This window comes from Muntiacus reevesi, chromosome 3, assembly GCF_963930625.1.
Source record: "Muntiacus reevesi chromosome 3, mMunRee1.1, whole genome shotgun sequence".
In the NCBI taxonomy this organism is placed as follows: domain Eukaryota; kingdom Metazoa; phylum Chordata; class Mammalia; order Artiodactyla; family Cervidae; genus Muntiacus; species Muntiacus reevesi.
The window spans coordinates 2,817,227-2,838,803 of NC_089251.1; the positions used below are offsets into that span (position 1 = coordinate 2,817,227).

The 21,577-nt window shown below is 57.6% G+C and overlaps 1 protein-coding gene across 1 annotated transcript in view; it reads left to right on the forward strand.

Annotated features, from left to right (window-relative positions):
- NOTCH1 (notch receptor 1) overlaps window positions 1-10,039 on the forward strand; it is a 43,345-nt gene extending 33,306 nt beyond the window's left edge. The window contains exons 22-34 of the mRNA XM_065928066.1: window positions 31-163; window positions 315-572; window positions 648-760; window positions 1,655-2,226; window positions 2,468-2,863; window positions 3,403-3,551; window positions 4,313-4,529; window positions 4,705-4,792; window positions 4,867-5,032; window positions 5,600-5,895; window positions 6,894-7,041; window positions 7,145-7,242; window positions 8,429-10,039. Of these exons, the coding sequence (XP_065784138.1) occupies window positions 31-163; window positions 315-572; window positions 648-760; window positions 1,655-2,226; window positions 2,468-2,863; window positions 3,403-3,551; window positions 4,313-4,529; window positions 4,705-4,792; window positions 4,867-5,032; window positions 5,600-5,895; window positions 6,894-7,041; window positions 7,145-7,242; window positions 8,429-9,898 (4,104 nt within the window). The 3' untranslated portion in view covers window positions 9,899-10,039. The remainder of the gene's footprint in view (window positions 1-30; window positions 164-314; window positions 573-647; window positions 761-1,654; window positions 2,227-2,467; window positions 2,864-3,402; window positions 3,552-4,312; window positions 4,530-4,704; window positions 4,793-4,866; window positions 5,033-5,599; window positions 5,896-6,893; window positions 7,042-7,144; window positions 7,243-8,428) is intronic.
- The last annotated feature ends 11,538 nt before the right edge of the window (window positions 10,040-21,577 follow it).

The following is a 21,577-nucleotide window of genomic DNA, read 5'->3' on the forward strand; positions in this document are numbered from 1 at the left end:
CTCAGCCCATGCCTCGCTGTCCCCCTGCAGTGTGTGGCCGGCTACCACGGGGTCAACTGCTCCGAGGAGGTGAACGAGTGCTTGTCCCAGCCCTGCCGGAACGGGGGCACCTGCATCGACCTCACCAACACCTACAAGTGTTCCTGCCCCCGCGGCACGCAGGGTAGGCTCGGCCACACCTGGGGAGGGGGCCCGGGGGTGCTGGTCGCCAGCGTCCACCTCCTGGGCCTGGCCAGGGCGGGGGCAGGGCACACCTGCAGGAGGCGTGGGGCTCGAGAGCAGCCACGTGGGGTCTGATGGCGCCCGGCCTGCAGGCGTGCACTGCGAGATCAACGTGGACGACTGCAACCCCCCCATCGACCCCGTGTCCCGGGGCCCCAAGTGCTTTAACAACGGCACCTGCGTGGACCAGGTGGGCGGCTACAGCTGCACCTGCCCGCCCGGCTTCGTGGGTGAGCGCTGCGAGGGCGATGTCAACGAGTGCCTGTCCAACCCCTGCGACGCCCGCGGCACCCAGAACTGCGTGCAGCGCGTCAACGCCTTCCACTGCGAGTGCCGCGCCGGCCACACCGGTGGGTGCCGCCCTGGTGGGGGGCGGGCGGTGCTGGCGCGGGGGGGTCAGCACCTCACGCCACTCTCGTCCCCAGGACGCCGCTGCGAGTCAGTCATCAACGGCTGCAAGGACAGGCCCTGCAAGAACGGGGGCAGCTGTGCGGTGGCCTCCAACACAGCCCGCGGGTTCATCTGCAAATGCCCAGCGGTAGGTGCCATGGGCAGCAGGTGGTGGTGGGGAGTGCTCCTGGTCTGAAGGGGGCAGGAGGACACCCCCGCTCAGCACGCCTAGTGCCCTGGGGTGGCCAGAACCCCCCCACCTCGCCCCTCCACCCCCAGCCTGCGCGTGGGCTGGAGGGCACAGGGTGGCTTGTATGTCTGGATCCCCCCTCCTCGTGTCCCTTGAGACAGTGTTTCTTGTGTCTTTCTGTTTAGAGCGGTTTAGTCGAGAATTGGTGCAGGTGTGTGCCTCTCCCCCACACACCCAGTTTCCTGTCAACATCAGGCTCGCCTCTAGGCTTCCCTAGTGGCCAGACAGTAAAGAGTCTGCCTACCGTGCGCGAGACCAGGGTTCGGTCCCTGGGTCGGGAAGATCCCCTGGAGAAGGGAATGGCTACCCACTTCAGTACTCTTGCCTGGAAAATCCCATGGACAGAGGAGCCTGGTGGGCTACAGTCCATGGGGGTCGCAAAGAGTCGAACCCGACTGAGCGACTTCACTTTTCTTTTCTTTTGCGTGTGGGGATCACTGTAGCCATCAACGACCAACATTAGCATGTTGCTACGTGATCTATACACTGACACGTTAAGTCCAGCCCACTCAATGTCGTGTGTTCCTCGGGTCTGACACACACGCATTGCCGTGAGACCCCTATTGCAGGATCCCAGGGGATCCTGCCCTAAAAGTGCCCCAGGCTCCTACTGCGCCCACCCCTCCCTCCTTCCCTCCCAACTCCTGGGAACCCCCCACCAACCCCCCAGCGTTTCGTGTTGACTTTCTTTAAAAGGAAAGGCCGCCAGCCCTTGTGGGTGGGTGGGTGGGGGGCCCGGGGGCGCGGCTAGGCGGGTCACCCCCCTCACGCCTGTGCGGCCCCTCCCGGCAGGGCTTCGAGGGCGCCACGTGTGAGAACGACGCCCGCAGCTGCGGGAGCCTGCGGTGCCTGAACGGCGGCACGTGCATCGCGGGCCCGCGCAGCCCCACCTGCCTGTGCCTGGGCCCCTTCACCGGCCCCGAGTGCCAGTTTCCGGCCAGCAGCCCCTGCGTGGGCGGCAACCCCTGCTACAACCAGGGCGTCTGTGAGCCCACCGCCGAGAGCCCCTTCTACCGCTGCCGCTGCCCCGCCAAGTTCAACGGGCTCCTGTGCCACATCCTGGACTACAGCTTTGGGGGCGGCGTGGGCCTCGACATCCCCCCGCCGCAGATCGAGGAGACCTGCGAGCTCCCCGGCTGCCGCGAGGAGGCCGGCAACAAGGTCTGCAGCCTGCAGTGCAACAACCACGCGTGCGGCTGGGACGGCGGCGACTGCTCCCTCAACTTTGACGACCCCTGGCAGAACTGCACGCAGTCCCTGCAGTGCTGGAAGTACTTCAGCAACGGCCGCTGCGACAGCCAGTGCAACTCGGCCGGCTGCCTCTTCGACGGCTTCGACTGCCAGCGCGCGGAGGGCCAGTGCAAGTAAGGCCCTCGGGGACGCCGCTCAGCGTCCGTGACGTCCCGCGGGGCTGGTGGGGGGCGGGCGAGGGGGGCCCTCCGCTCACCAGCAGGAGCGGAGCAGGTGGGAGGAGGACCCCGGGCTTCGCGGGCAGGACAGCGCACAGCCGGGTGCTGGCCGAGGGTCTCCGGGTGGACGGGGGCGGGCGTGCCCCAGGAGACCCGGGCGCGGAGGGAGCCCCGAGCTGGTGCCGTGTGCCCGCAGCCCCCTGTACGACCAGTACTGCAAGGACCACTTCAGGGACGGGCACTGCGACCAGGGCTGCAACAGCGCGGAGTGCGAGTGGGACGGGCTGGACTGCGCGGAGCACGTGCCCGAGCGGCTGGCGGCCGGCACGCTGGTGCTGGTGGTGCTCATGCCGCCCGAGCAGCTGCGCAACCGCTCCCTGCACTTCCTGCGGGAGCTCAGCCGCCTGCTGCACACCAACGTGGTCTTCAAGCGCGACGCCAGCGGCCAGCAGATGATCTTCCCCTACTACGGCCGCGAGGAGGAGCTGCACAAGCACCCCATCAGGCGCTCCGTGGACGGCGGGGCCCCGCTGCTCCCGGGCGGCGGCGGCAGACGCCGGCGCAGGGAGCTGGACCCCATGGACATCCGCGGGTGAGCGAGCCCCTGCCGGCGGCCTCCACGCCCTGACCCTCAGGGTTGCGCCTCCCAGAGAGGGCGGCGCTGTCCTCCCGAGATGGGGGAAAGAGGCGTGGGATTTCGGCTCCCGTGACGGGCGAGCGGCAGAGACAGCATTCCTGCTCGGCTCAGCTCTCAGGGAGGGGAGGGACTGGGCTCTGGACACCTCCGTCCTCCCCAGATGGGGACCCAGGCTACCCGCGGCTCTGCAGGAGCCCCACGGCCCGCGGGGGAGCACTCCGAGGAGTGTCCGTGTGAGCACCAAACGTGCCCTGCTGGTGCTGGACACGGCAGGCCCTCAGGGCCACTGTGCACCTCCAGGCTTGTTCCCGTCCGGACCCAGCTCTCTGCCTCCCCAGGCTGCCCCCTGGGGTTCTGGGAGCACCCTCTCTCCCCGCCCATCCATCAGGGTGACACCACAGGAGCCAAAGCCGGTCCCTGGGGGCGGGCTGGCCGGGTGGGCGCTGGGAGGGGCCGGGGCCCAAGCCCCCTGACCTGTGCTCGCCCCCACCCAGGTCCATCGTCTACCTGGAGATTGACAACCGGCAGTGCGTCCAGTCATCCTCCCAGTGCTTCCAGAGCGCCACGGACGTGGCCGCCTTCCTGGGTGCGCTGGCCTCGCTGGGCAGCCTCAACATCCCCTACAAGATCGAGGCCGTGCAGAGTGAGTGGCTGGCCCTGCTCCCCAAGCTGCGACTAAGCTGTGCTCCCGCAGGAGCTCTGGATTGTCCTGGGAGGGGGTGTGCGTGGGAGGCGGTCTACCAGCTCCCCGCCCCCACCCCGGGGATGCTCTTGTTCTTCAAGCCAGTTGCCACCCACGGGGGCGTGTGTCACGCCATCCGGAGTTTGGGGAGCGCTTTTCTGGGTTTCCCACGGGGCACGCTCTCCCTCCCGAAGCAACAGCTGTCAGCGAGGCTGACCCAGGGGAGTCCGCACATCCGCCAGCAAGGTGGGGGGAGACTTTTCTCGCCCCACCCATTCCTCCCGATTTTTCTTTGTTGGGTATTATTTCAAAATCATTACGGCTTTTTTTTTTTTTTTAGAAAAAAAAAAGAGAGAGAGAAAGCAAAGAATTGATCGATGTCATGTGAAGTGTTGAAGTTTGTATCTGGAAAATCCCCCTAAATCCTTTGTGTTAACAGCTCGATGCGAGTGCAGCGATTTGAAGTTGCCTAATCCTTCTCCCTTAAAGGAGAAAAAAGTGAAAGCTGTCTCCAGATAGCCGGCTGGTGCAGGAGAGAATTTAGCGATAGTTTGCAATTCTGATTAATCGCGTAGAAAATGACCTTATTTCGGGGGGCGGGATGGAGGCGAGCGGGCGAGGAGGCGCCGGGCCGCGGAGCCAGCGCGCTGCCCCCGGCCGCCGGCCTGCCTGGCTGCGCGGCCTGATGTCCGGGCGCCCGCCCGCGGCCGCTGTGCCCGCAGGTGAGACGGTGGAGCCGCCCCCGCCCCCGCCGCTGCACTTCATGTACGTGGCCGTGGTGGCCTTCGTGCTGCTCTTCTTCGTGGGCTGCGGGGTGCTGCTGTCGCGGAAGCGCCGGCGGCAGCATGGCCAGCTCTGGTTCCCCGAGGGCTTCAAGGTGTCGGAGGCCAGCAAGAAGAAGCGGCGCGAGCCGCTCGGCGAGGACTCCGTGGGCCTCAAGTCAGTGGACGCGGCGGCCGTCGGGGTGGGGGTGGCGGGCTGGCGGGCGGCGGGCTGCCCCTCCCCTCCTCCGCGCCCCGCCTCGGCCCGGGCATGCGCGGGGCCTGGAGGGGCGGGAATCTCCCGGACCGCCGCCCCCGCTGAGCCCCACCTGCCCCCGCTCCGTCACCCCCAGGCCCCTGAAGAACTCCTCGGACGGCGCCCTCATGGACGACAACCAGAACGAGTGGGGCGACGAGGGCCTGGAGGCCAAGAAGTTCCGGGTGAGTCGGGGCTCCAGGGCCCCCGCCCCGCCCCGCCGCGCAGCGCGTGACCCTCCGCTCCACCCCTTCCTTAGTTCGAGGAGCCCGTGGTCCTCCCTGACCTGGACGACCAGACCGACCACCGGCAGTGGACTCAGCAGCATCTGGACGCCGCCGACCTGCGCGTGTCTGCCATGGCCCCCACGCCTCCCCAGGGCGAGGCCGATGCCGACTGCCTGGACGTGAACGTCCGCGGGCCGGGTAGGTGCGGCTGGCCAGACGCGGCTGCCCCCCACCCGGGGCTCCACCCCCGGGCACCTGGTGGAACTGGGCAGCCCTCCCTTCCCTGACCTCGTGGCCCGCCCGCCTCCCTGTCCCAAGCCTCAGGGGTGGTACCTGAACACGCCCGGGCCTCAGAGGGGTGAGGACCCCCCGGAGCTGCTCGGCCTCCTGGCTGCCTCCCCTCTCGGAGAGCCGGCCTCAAAGCGCGCCCTGCCCTCAGAGTTGACTTCTTTCAAAATGCGTCTTTTGAGACACCCAGAGTGCCTGTTAGCTTACCTCCTCTGTCTCCTGGACGGGACCATGGGTGAAGGTCTCGGGCAGGGCAGGAAGCGGAGCCCACCTGCTACCTGGCAGCTGGACTTGGTTCTACCCTCGGGGAGCTTGGACAGATTGCGTTGGCGCTGGGCAGTGTGGCCGTGTGCACTGGGCCTCCGTGGGCCGCGCCCACAGGGTCGCGCCCCCGCTGAGGCCTGTTATCCCCCAGAGCAGCTGCCAGGGGCCAGCCTTCCTGACCTGGCCCCGTCCCTGTCCTGCCCCCCCCTGCAGACGGCTTCACGCCTCTCATGATCGCCTCCTGCAGCGGAGGGGGCCTAGAGACAGGCAACAGCGAGGAGGAGGAGGACGCGCCTGCGGTCATCTCGGACTTCATCTACCAGGGCGCCAGCCTGCACAACCAGACGGACCGCACCGGCGAGACCGCCCTGCACCTGGCCGCCCGCTACTCGCGCTCCGACGCGGCCAAGCGCCTGCTGGAGGCCAGTGCGGACGCCAACATACAGGACAACATGGGCCGCACCCCGCTGCACGCAGCTGTGTCTGCCGACGCGCAGGGCGTCTTCCAGGTGGGCAGCCACTCACGTGCCCTTCTGCGCACCCTAGTCTGCCTTCCTTCCTTCCTGGTCTGGCCCCAGAGCCCTGATTCCAAGCCTGGCCAGAGCAGAGGCACTTGGGGTCCCCCCCCAACCCCGAACCTTTGCACCCTGGAGGGGGTGTGAGGCCTGGGAGGGTGCCAAATCCCCTGTGTCGTCCCCTCGGGGCAGCCAGGCTGGTGGCACCACAGCAGGAGAGGCCTCAGGGGCCTGCAGGGGCCTGCAGGGGCCAGGCCTCCTCACCCTCACCCAAGACAGGTCCCTCCCCTGCGCCTGCCCCTCCAGGCCCCCATGCCCTCCCCGCTTTGGCTGGAGGCATCAATTGCCTCTGGAGGTGAGGAGAAGGGCTGGAGGCTGCTGCTTGCTGCCTGCAAGCGGCAGTGGGGGGGAGGGGGCCTCTGGCCTTGCTGGGCTTCCAGGATGAGGATGGATTAGGGATGTGGGTGCCTGGGTCTCTGGGGAGCATCCCTGGCAGAAGCAGCTTTTGAAAGCTACCAGCCCCCAGGCCCCAGGCCATGCTGCTCTGCACAGACAAAAGTCTAATGATTTCTGACATGTTGCCTTTTATGGAAATGAGAGATTGGGGACAATTTAAATGAGCCCCTGGAGGCAGGCCCTGGCTGTGTCTGCCCGGGCGATCTCTGTGGCACGTAGAGACATTCCCTTGGGCGGTCCTCGGGGTGAGGCCGGTCCGCGCACGGCTCTTCCACAGCTCCTTTCGTCCTCCCTCCCGCCCCTGAAACAGTGAACGTCCTTCTCTCTCGTGCTCTGGCCCCACCACTCCAGCAGCGCCTGGTGAAGTTCTGCCCACTCCCTGGGCTCCCACGCCACGTGTGTCTGGGCTCCCTGGGGCTGCCTGACCCCAGGAGGGCTGCATCTGCGTCAGGGTTTGGGTCCCAAGCACGCGTCCCGGAGCGGGCAGGGGCCTCGCGCTCACACTTGCTGAGCCCGAGACCTTCCCTGTGTTCCAGATCCTGATCCGGAACCGAGCCACTGACCTGGACGCCCGCATGCACGACGGCACGACCCCGCTGATCCTGGCTGCCCGCCTGGCCGTGGAGGGCATGCTGGAGGACCTCATCAACTCCCACGCTGACGTCAATGCTGTGGACGACCTGGGTGAGCCCGGCTGGGTCGGTCCAAGGGAGGGGGCACGCCACGGCCGCCTGCCGACCCCTGACCTGCCTGCCGACCCCTGACCTTCCCTCTGCTCCCCTCACAGGCAAGTCCGCCCTGCACTGGGCGGCCGCAGTGAACAACGTGGAGGCCGCTGTCGTGCTGCTGAAGAACGGGGCCAACAAGGACATGCAGAACAACAAGGTGGGCTGGCTGGCAAGACCCTTCCCTTCTCCCGCTCCTTTCCGACTGGGGGACCCCCGAGCCATGACTTCAGCTTCTGGGCCTTGGCTCGCTCACCCATAAAGTCCCAGGAGAAGCCCCGGGGAGACAGAGACGTGGACCCCGTAGTGTGCCTGTGTGGTCGGCGCTCCCTACCTCCCTCTGGCCGCATTACCAGTCCCTCCCGGGCCCAGGGCACGGGCAGCTGCAGCTGTCCCCCCCACGTCACTGTGACCTGCGATGTCACTCTGCTCTTGGCTGTCACTGGCCGGGGCAGGTTGACAGAGATGGTGCACGCTGGGCCAAGAGGCTGGTGGGCGGGGTGGGGGGTTCTGCATTACAAGGCCCCCAGGTGGAACAGTGAGTGGCCACCTTCCACACGTGGACTGCCTCTGGTCTCTCTCAGCCTCGCCACAGTCTGTCCCCGCAATCTAAGTATGCTCAGTCCTTCCTGCCCAACCCCAGCCTGGCCCTGCGTCTCATGAGCTTGTCTTTGGGCTCCTGTGTCCCCGGACCTGCCCCTTCCTTCACTGACCCCTGAAGGGATCTCCTGTCCTGGGGGAGGGGTACGGGGTGTGCTGTTGGGCCCGTCACTCCCGAGGCTGCCATGGGGCAGAGGCATCATCCCGCCTCCTGCTGGGGAGACAGGCGGCAGGGACCGCCGTGGCGGGGCGGCAGCTGCGGCCAAGGCTATATGTGTGCCAGGCAGACACCATCTGGCCTCACTCCACACAGCAGCCTCGGGGGGCATACGCTGCATGTCCACTGTACTGATAAGAAAACCACGCCCTGGGGACAGAGCTAAGATGTCAGGGTTTCTTGGGGCCCAACTGGTGCCCACGGACACACTTTAGTGACCCTGAAGCCCCTGAAATCGTGGCAGGGTCTCCATCCGTGTGGTTTTGAAGGAGGGAGGCACAGTCTGTTAGATTTCCTTGGGGTCTCTGACCCCGTGAAGGTGGAGCCCCACTGGTTTAGAATATAGAACCCCACAGGTCTTCCGGGTGGGTCTTAGAAGATGCATTTAAGGCATATTTGTCTGTAAGACGTCATAGTGATGGTAGGACCCTAGGGGGAGGGTTGAGATGAGTGGGGTGGAGGCGGGGCTGACCGCTGGTCCCTCTGATGACCGGTGACCCCTGCACCTGCCCCCATCTGCTCCCCCCAGGAGGAGACGCCCTTGTTCCTGGCCGCCCGGGAGGGCAGCTACGAGACGGCCAAGGTGCTGCTGGACCACTTTGCCAACCGGGACATCACGGACCACATGGACCGCCTGCCTCGCGACATCGCGCAGGAGCGCATGCACCACGACATCGTGCGGCTGCTGGACGAATACAGCCTGGTGCGGAGCCCCCCGCTGCACGGCGCCCCCCTGGGCGGCGCGCCCACCCTGTCGCCCCCACTCTGCTCGCCCAACGGTTACCTGGGCAACCTCAAGCCCCCCATGCAGGGCAAGAAGGCCCGCAAGCCCAGCACCAAGGGCCTGGCCTGCGGCGGCAAGGAGCCCAAGGACCTCAAGGCTCGCAGGAAGAAGTCCCAAGATGGCAAGGGCTGCCTGCTGGACAGTGGGAGCGTGCTCTCGCCCGTGGACTCCCTCGAGTCCCCGCACGGCTACCTGTCAGACGTGGCCTCCCCGCCCCTCCTGCCCTCCCCTTTCCAGCCGTCTCCCTCCGTGCCCCTCAACCACCTGCCCGGGATGCCCGAGGCCCACCTGGGCGTCAGCCACCTGAGCGTGGCAGCCAAGCCCGAGATGGCGGCGCTGAGTGGGGGCGGCCGGCTGGCCTTCGAGGCAGGGCCACCACGCCTCTCCCACCTGCCCGTGGCCTCCAGCACCAGCACCATCCTGGGTGCCGGCGGCAGTGGGGGCGGTGGGGCTGTGAATTTCACCGTGGGTGGAGCCGCGGGCTTGAATGGCCAGTGCGAGTGGCTGTCCCGGCTGCAGAACGGCCTAGTGCCCAACCAGTACAACCCGCTGCGAGGGGGCGTGACGCCGGGCACCCTGAGCACACAGGCTGCCGGCCTGCAGCATGGCACGGTGGGCCCGCTGCACGCCCCCGCCCTGTCCCAGGTGATGAGCTACCAGGCCCTGCCCAGCACGCGGCTGGCCTCCCAGCCTCACCTGGTGCAGACGCAGCAGCTGCAGCCTCAGCAGAACTTACAGATGCAGCCGCCGAGCATGCCACCGCAGCCAAACCTGCAGCCGCCGCCGCCGCAGCCACACCTCGGCGTGAGCTCAGCCGCCAGCGGCCACCTGGGCCGGAGCTTCCTGGGAGGGGAGCTGAGCCAGGCAGACATGCAGCCGCTGGGGCCCGGCAACCTGGCGGCACACACCGTCCTGCCGCAGGAAGGCCAGGTCCTGCCCACGTCGCTGCCGTCCACGCTGGCCCCGCCCATGACCGCTGCCCAGTTCCTGACGCCCCCCTCCCAGCACAGCTACTCCTCCTCCCCCGTGGACAACACCCCCAGCCACCAGCTGCAGGTGCCCGAGCACCCCTTCCTCACCCCGTCCCCCGAGTCCCCCGACCAGTGGTCCAGCTCCTCGCCACATTCCAACATCTCCGATTGGTCCGAGGGCATCTCCAGCCCGCCCACCAGCGTGCCGTCCCAAATCACCCACGTCCCAGAGGCGTTCAAGTAAACAGCTGGCTGCCCCCAGGACCCTGCGCTTCCTTTCCCAAGCCCTGCTGGGGCGTGTGCGTGCACTCCATGGATGTTGGGGCTGACCAAAGGAGCTTTTTTTCAACAAATGTGTTTTTATACAAAATAAGAGGACAAGGATTTTTAATTTTTTTTTTTAGTATTTATTTATGTACTTTTATTTTACATGGAAACACTGCCTTTTTATTTATATGTACTGTTTTGTATGGCATCAGGTAGAAACTTTTATCTGCTCCAAGAAAATAAACTAGTTCTCAGTCATGATTTTCCTACTTAGGATAAAGACTCCTAGGTATTTGTAAAATATAAACAAAGATTCATGATGTGCAAATGCCATTTATTTATTGATTTCCTCTTTTTTGAATCCTGAAAGAAATGATGTCAGACAAGGGCGGTTTGAGCCAGCATTGTTTAGAAAGCTCCAGGGGTGCCCGTGGGCCTGCTTTGATTTCCCCAGACATCCCCTCACCCCCACCTCCAAACCTGGACCTCCCTCCTCCCAGGACCGCCTGCATCTTATGAAAAGATGCGTCTAGAGAAAGAAAAGCAAGCCCTTTACTCCTTTGGCACGTGGGTTACTTTGTACCTGAAGTAGGAAAGTAAAGTGTAAAATGATGTGGTTCGTGCATTTCGGTGTACTTTTAAACTTTTTAAAGATAACGTCTCTCAAAACGTGTTCTTGGGGTATGCCAAGGGTACATTCCATGGTACCACTCATGAATCTTTGTTGCAGGTTCAGTGTTACGTAGTTGTTCTTTGGTGTTGTGAGTTCTTGTTCTTTCTGGAGGCTCCCCTGCCCCTCGCCCCCACTGATGTTTAAGCATCATGTAAGACGTTGGAGGTGTGGCCACGTGGTACCCACCTTGGACCCCACGTTGGGGAGGCCTCCCCCTTCCTGGGGAAAGGCACTGCTGGGCTGCCCTGTTGGAGGCGTCTCAACTTGAACTGCATCTCCCAGGTTCAGTGGAAGATGAACTGGCGCCCCTGGGGCCCAGTGCTGACGGGCCCGGTTTTTATAGGAGACTTGGAAAAGCGTGGGCGCGTCCAGCCTCAGTGCTCAGAGACCCTGGTGCCAGGGCCTGGCGCGCCCTGGGGTGCTCGGGTCACCAGGAGCCTGCTCGCGGGCCACCCCTTCCAGTTCAGGGGGTGGGTGTGCGCCCCGGGGTAGAGCAGATTTTTACATTATCAAGTATAAGCCTGTGGCAGATACATATCTGTAAATACATTTTTAAAGGGTGATTTTGTTTAAGAAATCTGATTGAACAAATCTGTCAGGGTCGTGCTGATAAGGGATGCCAGAACCCAGGCCCCACGACCTGCAGCTGCCGAACAGTAGCTCCTGAGAGCAAAGCCGGGGGGTCCCGCCGCCCACCGCACTGAGTCTGCTGCCCCGGCCTCGCCGGGCGTGCTGTGGGGCCACCCCTAGTGGGCACGATCAGACTCTTCCTAAGACGTGGCTTTTTGTGTTTTATAAGATAGAGTGTAGTTTACATAAAAAGAAAACTTTTAAAAAAATTATCTACCTACAAAACTGTAGGTGATGAAAATGATGTATTTTTTTTTTCATCTTTTTTGTTAACAGATTTGCAATAAAAATGATTCCGATGGTCGTCTAGATTTTGCTAAACTCGACTGTGGTCCTGGCTTGCTTTCTGAGAGGGAGGGAGAGCAATAGAGAGAGAACACCGGTCCTAACCCTGGGTGCCAGGGTCACTTTGTCGGGTCAGGTATCCAGTGTCCCATCTACCCTGCTGCCAGGCCCTGTGAAGCGGGGCAGAGACCCCATAGGGAGCAGGGCACACGCAACCCCAAAACCAGGCTCTGGGCTGTCTCTCAACTGTCTGGGTCATGGAGAGCGAGGCCCACTTACTAGCCTGGGGACCACCACTGCAGGCAGGAGGGGCACAAGGAGGAGTCCAGACCCTGGCATGGGGCAGAGAGAGCCACAGGAACGTATGAGCAAGCGCACCTTGGTTGGCGGGGGTGGTGCCATAGTGCGTGGGGTAAGTTCTGTGACCCCCCAAACGGTGCAGGCTGCGCAGAACCACCGTCTCAGGAATCCCGAACTGGGCCATCAGGCACATCAGGAAGGAGGTTCCTTCCCCCCTCCTCCCCATGCCCTCTTCCCTATGCCTTCTCTGCCTGCCCCCGCCCCTTCTCTGCCCGCCCCCGCCCCTTCTCTACCTGACCCCGCCCCTTCTCCGCCTGCCCCCGCCCCTTCTCTACCTGACCCCGCCCCTTCTCCGCCTGCCCCCGCCCCTTCTCTACCTGACCCCGCCCCTTCTCCGCCTGCCCCGCCCCTTCTCTGCCTGGCCCCGCCCCTACCCCCCGTGTCTGTCTGACTCCGCCCCTTCTCCACTGAACCTTACCCCTTCTCTGCTTGGCTCCACTTCTCCTCTACCTGGCTCCTCCCTTTCTCTACCTGGTCCCGCCCCCACCCCAGTGGCTTCAAAACAGGTTAACAGTCCGCTGACCTTTTGAACTGAGGTGTTGGAGAAGACCCTTGAGAGTCCCTTGGACAACAAGGAGAGCCAACCAGTCCATCCTAAAGGAGATCAGTCCTGGGTGTTCATTGGAAGGACTGATGCTGAAGCGGAAACTCCAATACTTTGGCCACCTGATGCAAAGAGCTGACTCACTGGAAAAAGACCCTGATGCTGGGAAAGATCGAAGGTGGGCGGAGAAGGGGACGACAGAGGACGAGATAGTTGGATGGCATCACTGACTCGATGGACATGAGTCTGAGTAAACTCCGGGAGTTGGTGATGGACAGTGTGTGGGCTGCGGTTCATGGGGTCACAAAGAGTCGGACATGACTGAGCAACTGAACTGGACTGAACTGACCACCTTCCACTGCAGAGTGCCACCTATCCTTGGCATGGCCCATCGGGGCACAAGGGTGAACCCAAGATTTCCTCACTGAGCGCAGATGCTTCGTTTCGGGGACAAGAGGTACTGGGAAATGGAATATGGCAAATGGCTGAACTTTCATCTTGGAGGGGGCACTCAGCCTGAATTCTGCCCAAAGAACTCCCAGCACCCCTAAATTACACTCCTAGGTGTACACCCAAGAGAAGTAAAAACAGACTATATCAGTCCATCTACACGTGTGCTCACAGCAGCCAAGAGGTGGAAACAACCCAAATGCCCATCAGCTGACAACTGGTGATCCAAGTGGGGTAGGTCCACACTGTGATGGCTAATTTTATGTGTCAGCATGGCTGGTGGTGGGGGGGTGGGGGTGGCGCAGATTTGGCCACACGTGAGGGACGAGATTAGCATTGCAATCTGGGCTGAGTAAAGCATATGCCCCCTCCCCTGCCCCCATGCAGGTGGGTCTCACCCAATCAGGCGAAGAAGATATGAATAGAACAGAAAGGCTGAGGAAGAGGGACGTCCTGCCGCCTGACTACTGGAGGTGGGGTATCTGTTTCTTCCTGCCTTTGGAGTCTCCATAATCATATGAGTCAGTTCCTTGTAATAAATTTCTTTATGTATTGATACCTCCTGTTGAGAGCTGGACCATAAACAAGGCTGAGCACCCAAGAATTGATGCTTTCAAGTTGTGGTGCTGGAGAACATTCTCCAGAGTCCCTTGGACAGCAAGGAGATCAAGCCAGTCCATCCTAAAGGAAATCAACCCTGAATACTCATTGAAAGGACTAATGCTGAAGCTGAAGCTCCAATACTTTGGCCACCTGATGCGAATAGTTGACTCACTGGGAAAAGACATCAATGCTGGGAAAGATCGAAGACAGAAGGAGAAGGGGACGACAGAGGATGGAATGGTTGGATAGTATCACCGACTCAATGGACACAAACTTGTGCAAACTCTGGGAGATAGTGAGGGACAGGGAAGCCTGGCGTGCTGCAGTTCATAGGGTTGCAAAGAGTTGGACACGACTTTTGAACAATTGAACAAGACAGGAGCAATTGAACAAGAGCAGCAGCATCCTGTTGGCTCTGTTTCTCTGGAGAACCAGACTAAAAGCACACGCGATGGACTGTTGTGTGTTAGTTGCTCAGTCGTGTCTGACTCTGCGACCACATGGACTGTAGCCCACCAGGCTCCTCTGTCCATAGAATTCTCCAGGCAAGGATACTGGAGTGGTTTGCCATTTCCTCCTTCAGGATAGACTGTTATTCAGCCATAAAAAGGAATGAAGTTACCAATACCAGCTACAGCTCAGTCAAAATGCAGAAAGATCACGCTGAGTGAAAGAAGCCAGACACAAAAGGCTGTGTGATTTCATTTGTATGAAACTTTCAGAGTAGATAAACCCAGAGAGGCAGAAAGCAGATGAGTTGTTCCCAGGGCTGGGTGCAGTGGGCAATGGGCAGTGAATGCCCAGTGGGTCTGGGGCATTACTTCAGGTGATGAAATGTCTTGGAACTTGACAGAGGTGGTAGTTGCGCATTTTTAATATGTTAAATGCCATTAAATTTGCTGTAAAATGGTTAATTTCATGCTCTATGAATTTTACCTCAATTATTTTTTTTAAAGAAAGAGCTCCTAGCAGTGTTTGTACTCCCAAGAAGTTCCTGGTGGTTGTGGGATTCCCACAGAGGCAGCAGGACGGGCCTCGGGGGACCTGTGGGCCTTAAGGGGCACCTCATTGCTCCCCCAAACCCTCGGGCCCCCAGCAACAAGAACAATGCCATGTCAGGTTTAAACTGGGCGTGCCCAGAACCCGGCCCTGCCTGTCGCCGGGCGGGCGAGTTCCTGGGGGCAGGCCAACCACGGCCACAGGCTGAAGGCTCTGCCCTCCCCTGCCTGAACCTCCCCTGATGCCCAGGGACGCAACCCCCAGCTGTGCTCGGGCTCAGAAGCATTGGCAGGGATTCCCCAGGCCCCAGGGTGCCCACCGCAGGCTGAAAGACAGCCCGAGACCTGCCCACTGGGGCCTGAACCTACTCCCACAGCCTCAGTTCCACTGCCCGCCAGCCTTTCTGCAGTTCACGTTCTCATCCTGGACACAGTCTGAGCCGGCCTGCTCCACCAGCCCTGCGTTGGAAGGACCCCTCCCAGGCCACAATGCACCTCCCACAAGGGAGAGGACACAGCCCCTCCCTCGGGGCTGTACCCAGCCAAGACAGCTCTGGCTTGGGGTCTGGCTTCTTCTGACTTGGGGGCTCTGGCTCTCCCAAATTCATATGTGGAAGCCCCAGCTCCCAGGACCTCAGAATGTAGCTGTCTCTGGAGACTGGGTCTTTAAAGGGGAAATTTAGGGAAAGTGAGGTCGTCGTGGGGCCCCAAGCCAACGTGACTGGGGTCCTCAAAAAAGAGGCGATCGGGACACAGGCTCGCACAGAGGGCAGCGTGGAGACCCGGAGAAGGCGGTCACCTCCCTGCCCAGGAGAGAGGCCTCGGGAAATCCACCTTGCCAACAGCCTGGTCTCAGTCTTCTGGCACCCAGAACTGTGAGAAGTGAATTTCTGTTAAGCCACTAGCCTGTGGCACTTATCTTTTTTTAGTCGTGGGATGTTGGTTCCCTCACCAGGGATTGACCCCAGGCCCCAGCAGTGAAAGCTCTGGGTCCCCACCACTGGAGCACCAGGGAATGCTGTGTGGCACTTGTTCTGGCAGCCCTAGCAGATAGACATCCCCGGGCATTCCGGTGCCACGTGCATGCCCACAGCTCCTAGGGCCACGGCCAGCTGGCCCAGGCGTCTGCCCTGGTCCCCTCCTCTCCTCATGGTGTCCCACCCCAGGGGTCTGGAGACTTGTGCTTTTCAACATGCAAAACACGTGAGGTCAACACGCAGCGGCCAGTCCACCCTCCTGCTGTGCCCTCCTCTCCTGACTACTCGCTGCCGGGGGGCGGGGTGGAGGGCACCTTCCCTGAGGCCTCCGGGGTTATTTAGAGCAGCTCTGTCCGCCAGAAAGGCCATGAAAGCCACGTGTGCAATTTCAGATATTTTAGCAGCCATGTTAAATGCGAAAAGAAATGGGTGAAGTTTATTTACTAATACATCTTAGTTAATCCAACAGACTCAAAATACTATCACCTTAGCATGTAACTGACACAAAGTTAATGGGATCTTTTACCTCCTTCTTTGGCGGTAAGAGGGGGACTGTCTTTAAAAGCTCGTGTGTGTTCCAGGCTTACGGCGCACCTCAGTTTGGACCGGCCACAGCCCAGGTGCATGACCGCCACATGTGCGCACAGCCACCATATCGGGCGGTGTGGATTAGGTGGTGAGGATGGCTGTCGGACCTCTCAGCCCTGTGGGAAAACCCGAGGCCCATCACCGGCGTGGGTCTGCTCCACTTTGTCCCAGAGCGAGCCCCAGAGGTGGCTCTGCACCCTTCTGGCCAGAGCAGAGACGGGATCTGTGAGCCAGGAAGGACAGCATCAGGGCCACAGATAAACAGACCCATGGGGCTACATGCATCAAGAAGTGAACCGAGCATCTCAGGCCTCAGTGCTACTTGGGGGGCTGCCCGCAGCTCCCATTCTCTTCGCTGAGAAAGGCTCGCTTCCAGAGGCTGTGCTTAGCCTCGGAGCGGAGGACCACTCTGCGGCGGCTTCATATCCCATCACGGCCAATGACGAATCCTTTGCGGGCCAGCCCAGATTAGGGAACTGCGCCCAGCAGAGCTGTCAGCAGACAGGGGCTGGAGACTTTCGTACACTCGCTGTCATGATGGGGTCCCAGGCACAACAGCAAAGGATTATTCCGTTAAAGTACTTCAATCGGGAACCTACACGGTGTGGTCCAGCTTGACCCCGGGGCGAACGGAGACCCAGAAGCACTGTGTCCCAGAGGGTGTTTGATGGGTTTGGGAAGCAGCCCTGGGTCAGGGGATCCTTTCCTGTGGGACCTCTTGGGCTCTGAAATGCCCGTGTGCACCGTGTGTCTCCGGGAGGGAGTGTCTGCACTGGCTCCCAAACAACTCACCGTTGCTGCAGAAGATAGTGCAGCATGGGCTAGACCTGGGCCGGGAGGCGCTGCTCCATGTGACTCCATCATAAGGATGATCAAAGGGGCCACGCTGGCTGCTACTGCGCTTCCTGATTTGTGTCGCTTGTGTTTCCACCTTCCCAGTCATGGTTGGAGGACTGCAGGGAGGTGATGTGCCTTCTTGAAGACTCAGGGCCTTGGGGTAAAGCGGAAACTGTTCCGACCCAGCCTCCTGGGCTGGTGATGGGGCTGGAACTATCAGGTTCCTGGCACAAAGCTCGTGGCACGAGGTCAGGACCCAGAAATGGCAGCGAGTTCTACAGCTGCGTTCTCAGCGCTGCCTCCGGGGACCCGTGTGCTCGTGTGGGCCAGGCAGCAGCCGCTCTCTGTGGACATGTCACCATCCCGATCAGGACTGAGAAACCCAGGCTGCACGCAGTGATGCTCTGAGCTCCAGAAGCGTTATTTCTAGGTAACCAGACAGACACCAGGTGTGAATGGCCTCGGGGCCACACTGTTTACTGTCTTCTCACGCCCTTGAACCACACGGCATGTGACATTTCATCAATCACAGCCGTAGTTGAATTCGTAGTTGTGTGTAGATTCACGGTATTTACTGCAAATCTCTATGCAGGTGCACTTCAGAGATACGATCCATTTGGTTCCAATGCATTTGGCTGCAATCAAATGAATGTCACAGTAAATTAGTGTGAATGAAGTGTGAACAGAAGTCACACGAGTATTTCAGTTTCCCAGTGCATGTAACAGTTATGTTTCCGTTAGACTGTAGTCTATAAGGTGTGCAATAGCCTTATCTCTGGGGAAAAAAAACACCAATGTATACATCTTAATGAAAAAATACTTTATTGCTAAAAAAGGCTAATCGTCCTCTGAGCCTTCAGTGAGTTGTATAATAGTAATAAATTCAATGGAGAAGGAAATAGGCAACCCCCTCCAGTATTCCTGCCTGGGAAGTCCCATGGACAGAGGAGCCTGGAGGGGTTCATGGGGTCGCAAGAGTCAGACAAGACTTAGCGACTGAACCTGCACCACCACCACCAATAACATCAAAGATCACTGTCCACAGATATTGTAACAAATATAATAATAATGAAAAGTTTGAAATATTTTAAGAATTACCAAAATGTGACACAGAGACAGGAAGTGAGCAAATGCTGTTGGAAAATGACTCTGACAGACGTTTGATGCAAATTTGCCACAAACCTTCAATTTGATTAAAAAAAGAAAACAAAAAAATGCAATATCTGTGAAGTGTCATAGAGTGAGGCGGCCTTATACCAGAGCTTTTGTCACTCTGTTTCTGATCTCTGCATTTTCAAAAAAAAGCCTTGGGAACTCCTGAGTGGTCCAGCAGTTACGAGTTTTCACTGCTGAGGGCACAGATTCAACTAAGGTCCCACAGTTCAGTTCAGTTGCTCAGACTCTTTGCGACCCCACGGACTGCAGCACACCAGGCTTCCCTGTCCATCACCAACTCCCAGAGTTTACTCAAACTCATATCTATTGAGTCAGTGATGCCATCCAACCATCTCATCCTCTGTCGTCCCCCTTTCCTCCTGCCTTCAATCTTTCCCAGCATCAGGGTTTTTTTCTAAGGAGTCAGTTCTTCACATCAGGTAACCAAAGTATTGGAGCTTCAGCTTCAACATCAGTCCTTCCAATGAACACCCAGGACTGATCTCCTTTAGGATGGACTGGTTGGATCTCCTTGCAGTCCAAGGGACTCTCAAGAGTCTTCTCCAACACCACAGTTCAAAAGCATCAATTCTCTGGCACTCAAATTTCTTTTGGTCCAACTCTCACATCCATACATGACTACTGGAAAATCCATAGCCTTGACTAGATGGACCTTTGTTGACAAAGTAATGTCTCTGCTTTTTAATATGCTGTCTAGGTTGGTCATAACTTTCTTTCCAAGGAGCAAGCATCTTTTAATTTCATGGCTGCAGTCACCATCTGCAGTGATTTTAGAGCCCAAGAAAATAAAGTCTGTCATGGTTTCCATTGTTTCACCATCTATTTGCCATGAAGTGATGGGACCGGATGCCATGATCTTAGTTTTCTGAATGTTGAGTTTTAAGCCAACTTTTTCACTCTCCTCTTTCACTTTCATCAAGAGTCTCTTTAGCTCTTCTTCACTTTCTGCCATAAGGGTGGTGTCATTTGCATATCTGAGGTTATCGATATTTCTCCCAGAAATCTTGATTCCAGCTTGTGCTTCATCCAGCCCAGCATTTCTCATGATGTACTCTGCATATAAGTTAAATAAGCAGGGTGACAATATACAGCCTTGATGTACTCCTTTCCCAACCTGGAACTAGTCTGTTGTTCCATGTCTAGTTCTGCTTCTTCTTGACCTGCATACAGATTTCTCAGGAGACAGGTCAGGTGGTCTAGCATTCCCATCTCTTTAAGAATTTTCCACAGTTTGTTGTAATCCACACAGCCAAAGGCTTTGGCATAGTCAATAAAGTAGAAGTAGATATTTTTCTGGAACTCTCTTGCTTTTTCTATGATGCAGCGAATGTTGGGAATTTGATCTCTGGTTCCTCTGCCTTTTCTAAATCCAGCTTGGACATCTGGAAGTTCTTGACTCACGTACTGTTGAAGCCTGGCTTGGAGAATTTTGAGCATTAGTTTGCTAGCCTGTGAGATGAGTGCAATTGTGCGGTAGTTTGAGCATTCTTTGGCATTGCCTTTCTTTGGGATTGGAATGAAAACTGACCTTTTCTAGTCCTGTAGCCACTGCTGCGTTTTCCAAATTTGCTGGCATATTGAATCCAGCACTTTCACAGCATCACCTTTTAGGATTTGAAATAGCTCAACTGGAATTCCATCGCCTCCACTAGCTTTGTTCATAGTGATGCTTCCTAAGGCCCACTTGACTTCGCATTCCAGTATGAGTGATCACACCATCATGATTATCTGGGTCAAGAAGATCTTTTTTGTATAGTTCTTCTGTGTATTCTTGCCACCTCTTCTTAATATTTTCTGCTTCTGTCAGGTTCATAGCATTTCTGTCCTTTATTGTGCCCACCTTTGCATGAAATTTTCCCTTGGTTTCTCTAATTTTCTTGAAGAGATCTCTAGTCTTTCCCATTCTGTTGTTTTCCTGTATTTCTTTGCATTGCTCACTGAGGAAGGCTTTCTTATCTTTCCTTGCTATTCTTTGGAACTCTGCATTCAAATGGGTAAATGTTTCCTTTTCTCCTTTGTCTTTCACTTCTCTTTTCTCAGTTATTTGTAAGACCTCCTCAGACAACCATTTTGCCTCTTTGCATTTCTTTTTTGTGGGGATGGTCTTAATCATGCCTCCTGTACAATGTCAGGAACTTCTGTCTATAGTCCTTCAGGCACTCAGTCTATCAGATCTAATCCCTTGAATCTATTTGTCACTTCCACTGTATAATCACAAGAGATTTGATTTCGGTCATTCCTGAATGGTCTGGTGGTTTTCCCTATTTTCTTCAATTTAAGTCTGAATTTGGCAATAAGGAGTTCATGATCTGAGCCACAGTCAGCTCCTGGTCTTGTTTTTGCTGACTGTATAGAGCCTCTCCATCTTTGGCTGCTAAGAATATAATCAATCTGATTTTGGTGTTGGCCATCTGGTGATGTCCATGAGTAGAGTCTTCTCTTGTGTTGTTGGACATGGGTGTTTGCTATGACCAGTGCATTCTCTGGCCAAAACTCTATTAGCCTTTGCCCTGCTTCATTCTGTACTCCAAGGCCAAATTTGCCTGTTACTCCAGGTATCTCTTGACTTCCTACTTTTGCATTCCAGTCCCCTATGATGAAAAGGACATCTTTTTTGGGTGTTAGTTCTAGAAGGTCTTGTAGGTCTTCATAGAACCATTCACCTTCAGCTTCTTCAGCATTATTGGTCGGGGCACAGACTTGCATTACTGTGATATTGAATGGTTTGCCTTGGAAACAAACAGAGATAATTCTGTCATTTTTGAGATTGCACCCAAGTACTAAATTTCAACTCTTTTGTTGATTATGAGGGCTACTTCATTTCTTCTAAGGGATTCTTGCCCACAGTAGTAGATATAATGGTCATCTGAGTTAAATCCACCCATTCCAGTCCATTTTAGTTCACTGATTTCTAAAATGTTGATGTTTAGTCTTGCCATCTGCTGTTTGACCACTTCCAATTTACCTTGATTCATGGACGTAACATGTCCATGTTCCATGTCTGGTTCTAACTGTTGCTTCTTGACCTGCATACAGATTTCTCAGGAGCAGGTACGGTGGTCTGGTATTCCCATCTCTTTAAGAATTTCCACAGTTTTCTGTGATCCACACAGTCAAAGGCTTTGGCATAGTCAATAAAGCAGAAGTAGATGTTTTCTGGAACTCTCTTGCTTTTTCTATGATGCAGCGAATGTTGGCAATTTGATCTCTGGTTCCTCTGCCTTTTCTAAATCCAGCTTGGACATCTGGAAGTTCTTGACTCACGTACTATTGAAGCCTGGCTTGGAGAATTTTGAGCATTACTTTGCTCACATGTGAGATGAATGAAACTATGACCCATGCTGCGTAGGCCACCCAACATGGACGGGTCATGGTGGAGAGTTCTGACCAAATGTGGTCCTCCGGAGAAGGGAATGACAAACCACTTCAGTATTCTTGCCTTGAGAACCCCACGAACAGTCTGAAAAGGTCCCACAAGCTGTGTCAAAACCAAACAACAACAAAACAAGCCTGAGAAGAGTGTGTGACCTTAAGT